The sequence below is a fragment of the Antennarius striatus genome, chromosome 4, assembly GCF_040054535.1.
Source record: "Antennarius striatus isolate MH-2024 chromosome 4, ASM4005453v1, whole genome shotgun sequence".
NCBI classification, from domain to species: domain Eukaryota; kingdom Metazoa; phylum Chordata; class Actinopteri; order Lophiiformes; family Antennariidae; genus Antennarius; species Antennarius striatus.
Genome location: NC_090779.1, coordinates 8,277,887 through 8,288,762, shown reverse-complemented (window position 1 = coordinate 8,288,762; position 10,876 = coordinate 8,277,887). Strand labels below are relative to the sequence as shown.

The window sequence follows — 10,876 nt, the reverse complement described above, 5'->3', positions numbered from 1 at the left end:
TACTTCTTTATGGTGACTTACAGCAAAATCAAAAGGGACGATGGTAATTTTTGTGAATCCCTATTTGTACCTGGCCAGTTGTGAACGCATATTTCAAGCCCTTTGTACGTTGGAGCATATATGACCTCCAGGAGGTCCTGGTTGTTTGCTTCTTTGCTACTTCATCCACACCATACTTGTATGCTTTGTGTGTACACTTGTTTGCCAGATGTCCTACATCAGCAGAGGAAAAGGAAGAGGAGCAGCTGTAGCATTGAAGGTCACACACAGCAAGCATTAAGATGCATTTACAGTATGTTGGACTGTTATATCAATCCACAGCAGCTCCCTCATGCACCCTACATCATGAGTGACATGGTTGAACCTGAGTGTGGTTACGTATGTTGTGGAGCAGACATCTGGCTAATAACTGAAGGTGTCCCTTTGTCTTCTTGACACTTGTCAGTTTGCATTAAAGTGCTGTTAACCATCTGTTTGTCTCTTCTGACAGCAGAGAGATGGACCACTGTCCTACAGGGTATAAGTACTGACAACAAGCTGAGTTCCTAATAAGGCAGGGCCGGCTGGCCAAGGCGCTCTCTCTGTAAATATCCCTCCGGTCTGAGAAACACAGAGGAAGGGAGCCGGGGAGGAAGAGGGAAGCGGATGGATTGCAACCTTATATGGACAAAGCACAGCTTTTCCCAGGGTTTGTGGTTCTGACCCCCGGCATGATGCCAGATGTTACACAAACAGCTTCTCAGCGCCACCAAGTGGTGACATTCATGAAGTGATCAATGAATAAATGATAACACATTATGTTCCTCATGACAGTATTACTCTGACCAAGACTATTGAGAGTACAGCGGAAATCTACTGGGAGCTAAATATGCCAAGAAAGACCCAAAATGTGGCTCAGCAGTTGTTCAGTACAGGAAACATTTAGTAAAACTTTAGTCTTATGATCCAAAGTAGAAAGAAAACTGACCCAGTAACAGCCTGTAGGTAGCTTTTGCATTTTCCTTACGATAGCCTCTGTCTGTTGAAGGATGTGATTGGTATGATTTTAGTGGTACATGTCTATCGTCTCCTGGCTCAATTCCTGATCTGGACACTTTCTTCATGGTGTCTCCACGTCTGCATGGGTTCAATCTGTCCTTCCATAATTCAAAGGCTTGCAGTCAGGATTGGTAACTGTGAAGGTATAAATGTGAATGTAAACAGGTGATTGCTTCTCTGCGATGCCCCTGTAAGGACCTGGTTACCTGGAATACCCCGCAGCCTCCTGCAGCCCTGCAAAACAATTTTAGAAAATTGATGGCTGATATTATTCGAAGGTTGACTCCAATAACAAGTAGATTTAAAAGACATTTAGAAAAGAAGCAGAGAAGCATCAGTAAAAGTGGGCCTATCCTGACTTTAAATTTTTATTGATATCAATACTGAAGACTTCTTTCTTTCTAACCCTAACCCTAACCCTGACATCACCAGTTCTACTTTGGCTTTGAATGCTCACCCAGAACATCATACCATTCAGCAAGCAATCATTTATGCAATAAAAGGCTTTGTCTGTTAAGCAGCTTAATGAAATTATTTATTTAATGCTACACTACAAACTATAAAAATAAGTCAGATGACATTTGAGGCCAGATAAAATGGGTTGTGTGAGTGCTGTGTGTTGGAAGCCACAGGTCTCCATAAAGACTTCTGCTATGACATTTTGTGTCTTAGTGGGTAGTAAAACAAAAGAAACTACAGGAAATAAATGGAGACTGATATGAGAGATAACATACAATCAAGGTTCCTGCTGGGATGCTGCAATTCATGATCAACTTCACTCCTGGGCCACTGGAGCAGCAGCGGGATCTCATTTTTGAGCACCATGTCAAATTAGAAAATGTTGCTGTAATAAGTTTGGGGCTGCATTCACAACTTCTACCCATGGGCCTCACAGGGACACCTGCCCCCGTCTGTATTGTGCCAAAGATGAGGATCAGCCTCACGTATTGAGGCAAATAATGATTCAAGCTCACAGTCCAAGCGTACAGGAATATCACAGTCTGTACATTCACCTGTATCATGATTTGGGCTGGGGGAGGAAGCCGGATTGCCAAGAAGAAACCCACCCGGACATGGAGAGAGGACGGAAACAATGTCGGGATTCAAACCCAGAGCTAACTGCAGAAGGTGAAAAGGAATTTAGAGCTCTTGGTATGTATATTCAGTTTGTAGAGAGCAATGTAATGCTACTTGGAAAATATGAAAATGTAAACACTGTGAGGGTGACATGGAGAGTATGTTCACTGTCGGCCAAGTGGCTCCAGTGTTTTAATTATCTATGTACAGCATGAACGGCATTTATACATGATTAAACATACAATTTATTTTCTGTTCATGATAATCAAATCTCACAAGAATAACTTTAAAGTGCTTCTTCTATTGGCTGCTGCAGTCTCAGTCATTCAACCCCTGAATACCACCTATAATTACAGCATAAATCAGATGTTGTGTAAACACTGAGCCAACCATGACTCTTCTGAAGTTCTACAGTTGAGTTTTTTGTCTGTAGAGCCCTAAGTTTACATGAGATCTCTGAAATCTAAGTTAAACAAATTCTGACCCAAGAGCATCACAGAAGTTGTCCCTGCGTCTGCGTGGGTTCTCTCCAGCTTGTCTCCACCTCCAAAAAAATTCCGCTTAGATGAACTAATCACTCCAAATTGTCCCTAGGTGTAAGTGTTTGTATTGGTCTATCATGTGGCCCCGCGATGACCTGGCATCTTATCAGGGGTGTACCCCGCATCTCCCAATTTAATATAGTATGTTTGACACACTCATCAGCGACTGATCCAGTGGGCCCTGTCCTCCATTCCAGATCCATTCCATGTTTTCCAGCACCCAGGGATCCATGTGGTGTTTTCTGGGCAGCAGGCAGTGTTTTCATACAGCAGGATTAAAGCAGCAGCACTAACTTGAGTTCACTTCAACCAGGTCTTTGTCTTTGTTCTCTCCAGAAGTGAGCTCTGAAGTGAGTCACACTGAGGGATCAGACTGATCTTGGCGATGCTGAACCGGGAACTGACCTGTAGTCTGCTTTTTGTCCAGATTCTGTCTTTGGTGCAGAAACAGATGCTTCCTGCTGCTCCGGGAGGGGGACACATTCCCAATGAGGTGACAGAAGGAATTCCTCCAGGCCTTAAGGTAGGTTGTTGGTGCATCTCCAGCTAAGATCATAAGGATTTTTTTTTGTCAGTCAATGAAAACTTTCAGAGTAATCAATAAGTTGAGTTCATTGTTCCTTGATGTGAAGGATCAACTTCCTCTTCTTCTTTTGTTCTCAAGAGTTTAGAGTTCCAATGCTAGAAGGGTGTTTTGTCTCGTCTTGTGACCCAGAAGTGTCAAAGTACACAATCCATAAAAAGTCTGCGCCAGCCGTAACCTGGTAAATGTGGTCCATGTTCTACATTTAAGATTTCCTCTTGTGAATTTGACATTTTAATTTGTTTATTTTTACAGTAATGGATGTTTTCATGCTTTATGAATGGAAAAATAAGTTAAATAAACTTTACTTTTCCCACAGCAGGGATCTTGACTGCATTTGATGAACCAGACTTCCTGATTCCGGAGTAAAGATATCTTGTCATTATGTCCTGTGAATCAGACCCTTACATCTTTTCCACTGATACGCTACCTACTGACCCCCGCTTCCTCCCCCCACTGGCCAATGGGCTTCTGGGATGGAGGGTGTACAACGACATCATGCACATGGGTGGTGTGTATAATGGGCAGGTTGGGCGGTGTCACCGAGCAGACATACCCTGTCCTCTCGCTGTTGAGGTGGAGGTGGGGGAAGCAGCCCAGCACTCATACAGCCTGGACACACACACAGGTAGCCTCTGCACACACACACACACACACACACACACACACACACACACACACACACACACACACACACAGGTAGCCCCTGCAGTGGGTCTGTTGTGTTGTTGCTGATGTGATGTCATGTTGTGAAGAATTATCTGTCTCCTCATTCAGGCGTTTTCACACACACTCTGAGCTCAGCCAGCCTGAGCGTCTCACTGTGTTGGTATTCACACAGACACTACTCCAACATGATGGTGATGGAGGTGCTCCTAGTCCGTCAGGTGACCTCACAGGAGCCAGTCACTGTTCAGCTGGTCAGTTCGTTCACCCCTCAGAGCAAAGACATTGATTTTGAGCCTGGTCCTGATTACAGAGGAGGAAGGTAAATTAAAAGAAACACATTTTGACTTTGTAGTACGTGTGTGATGTATTTGTTTTCCATCTCAGGCATATCCAGGGACAGACAAAGACTGCTGAGTTCCCAGGAGCTTCTTGTCCTGTGGTGCATCTTATCTGGACCCCCATACCAACCACCGTGACCCTTCTTCCAGAACAGAGCCAGAGCCGGTGGGGCTTCATCCTGGTTGCTGCCACCAGTTTAGATGTTGGGGAGGCTTGTTTTGACGAGGGTCTGAATCTGATGGCCACTGGTGACCTGCGTCCGTCTCATGAGGTGGCCTGGAGAGAACTGTGGCTGAAGAGCAAGATAGAGGTGTCAGAGTCAGAGAGCCTGAGCAGGGCCCTGATTGGCTGCACATTCTACCTGCTCAGTGCGTTCCCCTCTATACACGAGACCTCAAGCGTTTTTGGAGGAGTCAGTCCAGGTGGGCTGTCCAATGGTGGGGACGGACAGGACTACTGGGGCCATGTTTTCTGGGACCAGGTTTGGCTACATAAGTGTGTGTTGCTTGCATGTTGTTTAATTGGATTGTATGTTGTTCACGTGACTCAACCTTCGTGTCATAGGAAATTTGGATGTATCCTTGTATAGCCCTGTTTTATCCCGAGCTTGCCCGAGCTGCGTTGGAGTACAGGGTGAGGACCATAGACGGGGCAAAATACAACGCTCAGATTCAGGGCTACAAGGTATGAGGACGCAAAACTCATCTAACCACATGTTACCTAATTATACATACTGTATGTTACACTTAATATGCATATAACCCAAGTAAATATATGTGTGATGAATGAATAGAAAATATTTTGCTGTATACAAATGAAAACAACACAGATGATGTATCAGATGTTGAAAATGAATCATCATTACATTTATTTTACATTAATAAAATAATTATTCATACAGCTTCTACGGTACAGTAGTTTTTAATCCACAAAATACTGTATTACTAATTCTTTGGTCCTCATGCTTAAGGTCTACTCACAGACCTTAAGCATGAGGAAGACTTAGCAGCGCGGGCAATTTATTCAGCCACAATAAAGCCAGCGTTCACTGCTCCTTTGTTTTTGGCTGAGGCTGAACATGGTAGTTTGCAGTTTCATACTTTCACAATTTTCTGTTTTTGCTTTAAGGCTCACAGTAGCATGTTTAGCTCCGTGTTCGGTGTCACAATGTCGACGTGTATTGTTTTCTTTTCCAACCGCCACTACCTCATAGAACAACAGACAAACCGGTTTCTCTCCTTGAAGAAAAACACATAATTGCTTTTCCATCTTTCCTTATAAAGCATTCCATCTGCATCAATTGTTGTCTACTTGAATATTTTGGAATTATTATCTGTCTTTCTTAATTCCGCTTGTTCAGAAAATCTCATTGATGTGGAAACACTGCAGTCTAGTAGTGGGAAGCCGTCACTTTGTGGGCAACATAATTTAATTTAATTTAATTTAATTTAATTTAATTTAATTTAATTTAATTTAATTTAATTTAATTTAATATACTGTACTTTAGTAATCCCCGAAGGGAAATTAAGAGATGCATTATGGGAAATATAGTTTATGGTCAATGCACCCTTTTAACTTTTTTATTAGGTTAACTTATTTATTAATAGATCTTTTGCAGGCCACATAAATGACGTGGTGGGCCACATTTGGCCCGTGGGCCTTGAGTTTGACACATGTGCCTTAGACCAATATAGGTAGCAGATATAATTTTGGTTATATTGTTGGGTGTTTGTGTGTATTCCTCTTGTACGTGTCAGGCTGTGTTTGAGCTTGTTGAGGAACGGGTATTGTCTTTACAGGGACTGAAGTTCCCGTGGGAGAGCGCCGCGTCCGGGAGGGAGATGTGTCCAGAGCCCATTTATGGACAACAAGAGATTCACATTAATGGAGATATCAGCCTGGCCTTCCAACTATACCTCTACCTCACTCAGGTATTCTCTTATCATCAGCATCACATTCTGTCACGCAGTGCAATGGCAGTAACTGAGCTCTTTGGCTGCAGGATCTGTCCATGTTCTCCACGGGCCGGGGCAGTGAGGTCGTGTACGGCTTGGCTGATTACTGGGTGTCAAGAGTAACGTGGAAACCTGACCAACAGCAGTACCATCTGTTAGGTAAAAAGATTATCACAGTGGAATACATTCCATTTACTTTTGGTGACTTAGTCATGTAGATTTTTTATTGAAGCAACAATTAGTACGAATGATTCACAGCTGAAAGCGGTGTACTGTATATTAGTTTTATCACCAACTACCAGATAAACTGTTTGCAATGGCCAAATCAAACAAGAGCAGCTTAAATAGTTCAACACAGCAAAGACAACATGTGTTTTATTACAAATCAAAATGCTTTCTTCCTCACAGATGTAAATTTTTTCTTCTATTATCACTTGATCATCGATTAAATCTATCTGGCCCTGTAGGTTTTCAATGTCTGAGGAAACAAAGCAGGTCTGGAGCATCACTGAGTCGTCATCATGCTTTAGAAGGCATTCTTTTCTGTAGTGGCCTCATTTCCTCCTCCAGACATATTGCTAAATGTTTAATCTCCCCACAGGACAGCATCACAAAACGTTTCTTTATTATCTGGATGATTTAGAACAACTGCAGACAGTTTCACCACTGACACAAATATTCTACCTTTTATTTACTGATTGCATGGCAGTTGCACGTAAAGACCCGGGTGTGTTCTTGTGCTTTTGGGTCAGCAGTGGTGAACCTGTCAGGGATGAGGTATGAAATCTATAGGTTCATTCTGGCCTTTATCTAATCACTTTGCAGCTCTACCACCAAAGGACGTCTGTAATGTTTTGTACCCTATGTGCTGTCATGAGGGTTGAATCAGTGTGAGGTTACAGTACTCAGTATGAGTAGCACATTGAGTTTAATTTTATTGTAATTTATTGTTTGATTGTCCTTGTGTCAGTTAGTTTTTCTAAACAGCTGATTATTAGTGTACGTAGTTTATCAATAAAAGTAAAAAAAACAATGTTTCTAAGTGTTCACACAATGATTTTTTTACTGAAATACAGATCAGTGCCATGTTAGTGAAGCTCCTAAATCATTGAGACCCTTGTTTCGCTTTATATTAATAATGTATCATACACATGCAATCATTATTGTACATTTACATGAATAGATTTTATGTTGCATTTTCTTTATGTGCCATTTAGGTGTCATGCCACCTGATGAGTATCACTACAATGTAAACAACTCGGTGTACACAAACACAGTGGCCAAACACAGGTACTCTTATTTATATAGAAAATAACTGTATTATATAATAATATGATGCAATCGTATTATATAGGCTGTATAGCAAGATTTTTTTTCCTCTACTCCATATCATCAATAAAAACAAATAACTCTAAATATACAGTATTTTGTCAGTCTCCAGTTTGCTTTAGAACTGGCCGCCCTACTCCAACATCCTGAACCAAAGGAATGGAGAGAAGTGGCCGAAAAACTCAAAATACCATTTGATCCGGAGGCCCAGTACCATCCTGAGTATGATGACTACATCAGAGGTTCATCTCAAGTCTATCTGACATGAGAACACTGGCTGTGCTGTTTTTAAGCGGTTATACAGAATGTGTTTCGGTCCTGTCACAGGCCATCCAGTGAAGCAGGCAGATGCAGTGATGCTGGCCTATCCTCTGGGAATGTTGATGTCTCCAGAGGTCAGGAGAAATGACCTGGAGCTGTATGAGCCAGTGACAGACCCTTATGGACCTGCCATGACATGGGTATGAGGCAGAACTGCTGTTTGTGCGGTCTGGTCATGATTGATGATAACAGCAGTACATTTTTTATTTATTGCCAAAAGCACTTTTTAAAAAATTACTCTAATGATTTGGATTTGAAGGAAAATTTTAGATCATTTCAATTAAAAGTAGCAGCATGAGAAATGCACTTAGATGTGCTTACAGAAACTGTGGATCAAATGAAATGCACACATTAAGCGGGTTGTTCAGTGATGAAATGTCAGGTCAATGAGCTTCTTTTGCAGGTTTCAGATAATTGTCTTAATGATACAGAATTTTCATTTTGTTGGACTCCTGGGTTTATCATGAACATCTTTCTGCATCAAGGGTCTGATTTCCATTAAAGTGTTCTGATAAAGCTGCTGCCTCATCATCATCAAAGGAGAGCTGAGCAAAGATAGCAACCAGAGCATATTTCCCTCAGGATTTGGCAGCAGATATAAGAGAATGAATATTGCATGTTTGTCCCTAGATGTCAACTGTTTCCTAACAAACACTGCCCCTGTGTGGGCAAAAATCCATGTACTGCAAAGTTATTAGTCGACTTATCATTAGCTGTTAGATAGATTAGTATAGTTCATTAGATAGTAAGTAATGGATTATATGTGACACACGGTCAGCATGTTTTGGTGTTTAGACATATAAAAGCCTGTTGTAACATTTAATGTGAAAATCTGTCTTCAATTGACACAATGCTTTTATTTTCTCTTGTAAGAGTATGTTCGCTATCGGCTGGCTGGAGATAGGGGAGGCTGAGAAAGCTCACCGTTTGGTTGAGAGGTGTTTCAAGAGCATCCAGGGACCGTTCCAGGTACCCAAGGTTCACACAGTAGCTTCATACGAATACATAGAACGCTGAATGCATGATCACCTCTCCTCACAGGTATGGAGTGAATATTCAGATGGCTCTGGTGCAGTCAACTTTCTCACGGGTATGGGAGGATTCCTTCAAGCAGTGTTGTTTGGTTTTACTGGCTTCAGGTCAGTTGTCAAGCTTCCCACAATGAACTGTGAAATATAAACACAGAACTCAGGCTGACATCCTGTGTTTTTTTCTAGAGCTCAAGAAGAACATCTGGCCTTTTCCCCACTTCTTCCCAATGGCATTTCTGAACTTTGCATTCGTGGAGTTAGCTACCTGGGCTGCAAGATGGATTGGCTTCTGAGGAGAGAAGATGTCTGTGTCATACTGAGGAAGCAAGTTCCCAGTGCTGGCAATGCAAAATCCTGTGATTTACAGATTATCTTGAAGGCATCAGGAACTAAAATCCCCCTGACACCAGGTAACACTAGCAGAAACATGGTGATTGTATTATAGAAGCCAATTTCTTCAGGACCCCCCCCCCCAAAAAAAAACAAACAAAACAAAAACATCTTAACACATAAATTAATTAATATTGAAGGATTTTCAGCAAAATTAAGCCTGTGGAAATTTTTTATTTCAATTTGGATAACATAAAATAAGTGATTCACATGTGAAACAGAACAAGAACAATTAAAAATGAATTATTTCAGTACATGAGTTTATATTTAAGGTACAGAATTTTAGCACAAAAAAAACAGCATTCATGTTGCCTATATTTACTAAAAAATGCTCATAATATACCAGACAGTCAGGTTTTCATTAGAAGGATGTCCTGGATCCCTTTAGTACAGGAATCCATGGGAAGGAGCATACTACAAGTGAGAATAAGACATAGATGTCATTTCAGGATTTGCCACACAGAAAGAACATGAATTTAAGTATTTGGTTACTGGAGGAAAAGAGTGTGAGGTGCTATTAATAAACAGTCTACTGGAAATTCCACCCCAACCAAAAATTATGCACAATTTAGTTCATGAGCAAAAATAGTAAAATCATACTTTACAATAAAAGTTAATGTATGAGTGTTTCCTGTACATCATGGCTCAGGTTAGGACTTATTCAGGGCTGTATAATTCTTACCACAGTCCTACATTCTTTATCTCACATTTCTCAATGAAGCTCATGCAGCATCAGACTATGAATTTACTTCTACACATCTATTTTTCAGGACAGCCGGTCACCTTTCCTCGAGAGCCTGGGTATGTTTGTAAAACGTCCCAAGTGGCTTCCTGTTGGCCTTTCTGAAGCAGCAACCATTACCTTCCTAATTATTTAATATTTCCAGAATGAGAGCATCATATTTCACATGTATGTCTAAGCTACGGTTGAGTTGTACAGTAAATTGGCATTCACTATAGCAAATCTAGGAATTAGAAAGAGGTTAAAATGGCTTACTATGTTATAAATGGAATTACAGATACTAGTAGGAGGAATTTAAAAAGTTTGAGTGTATTGTGTATTTGGATTTTATTAAAAGAAGTGTCCTTAGTATTTTGTTCTTCACCTTGTCTGATAGCACCACATACGACACAGTTCATTTGGAGACAATGCTATTATATAATTCAGTGTCCTACAAACAACATGCTGTATGTATTTGCTATTGTGTTATGTCGCATTGTTTTGAATTTGATCATGAATCCATGAACTCTGCTGTACATGAAATAATCAATAAACCCTTATACATCCAATGCTTATTTATTTGTCATAAGTAGGAAACAATACCAGTAGAGAATGGTCATTCTACTTTGAATAGCTGCTCTAGTTGTTTCAATGGATGATTTCAAACATCCTGTAGCTTTGTTTTTTGAAGCTGACACTGAACATGTCTACAAGCAACAACGGCAGAATAACAGAAAGACGTCAGGACAGCTACAAAAACACAATTCAACCTTGGGAACCCTGCCATGTTTGCGCACTGTGGCAAAACATGTCTCTAAAATACATTTACATGTTAAGTGGAAATGACTGAGAAAGCTGAGGAGCCACTACCCACACTGTGG

The 10,876-nt window shown here is 41.0% G+C and overlaps 1 protein-coding gene across 5 annotated transcripts; it reads left to right on the top strand.

The window, feature by feature from the left end:
* The first annotated feature begins 2,171 nt into the window (after positions 1–2,171).
* Positions 2,172–10,564, top strand: pgghg (protein-glucosylgalactosylhydroxylysine glucosidase). Of its 5 annotated transcripts, none has more exons than XM_068314142.1 (16): positions 2,172–2,190; positions 3,085–3,180; positions 3,322–3,421; positions 3,560–3,868; positions 4,018–4,228; positions 4,294–4,729; positions 4,813–4,932; positions 6,048–6,179; positions 6,251–6,362; positions 7,421–7,493; positions 7,638–7,774; positions 7,860–7,993; positions 8,727–8,822; positions 8,895–8,992; positions 9,071–9,294; positions 10,045–10,564. In XM_068314142.1, the coding sequence occupies exons 4-16, from the start codon at positions 3,625–3,627 to the stop codon at positions 10,119–10,121; spliced, it is 2,094 nt and encodes a 697-aa protein (XP_068170243.1). In that variant the 5' UTR covers positions 2,172–2,190; positions 3,085–3,180; positions 3,322–3,421; positions 3,560–3,624; the 3' UTR covers positions 10,122–10,564. The 5 variants fall into 5 exon arrangements, with proteins under 5 accessions (XP_068170243.1, XP_068170244.1, XP_068170245.1 ...); XM_068314143.1 differs by lacking the exon at positions 2,172–2,190 and adding an exon at positions 2,335–3,007 and having other exon boundaries at positions 3,563–3,868; XM_068314144.1 differs by lacking the exon at positions 2,172–2,190 and adding an exon at positions 2,336–3,007 and having other exon boundaries at positions 3,641–3,868.
* The last annotated feature ends 312 nt before the right edge of the window (positions 10,565–10,876 follow it).

Bases quoted from the DNA above. Each gene is read 5' to 3' on its own strand.
- pgghg (XM_068314142.1), top strand. From the start codon at position 3,625: ATGTCCTGTGAATCAGACCCTTACATCTTTTCCACTGATACGCTACCT. The intron at 3,869-4,017 runs GTAGCCTCTGCA...CTCCTCATTCAG, and splicing joins CAGCCTGGACACACACACAG to GCGTTTTCACACACACTCTG. The intron at 6,180-6,250 runs GTATTCTCTTAT...CTTTGGCTGCAG, and splicing joins TATACCTCTACCTCACTCAG to GATCTGTCCATGTTCTCCAC.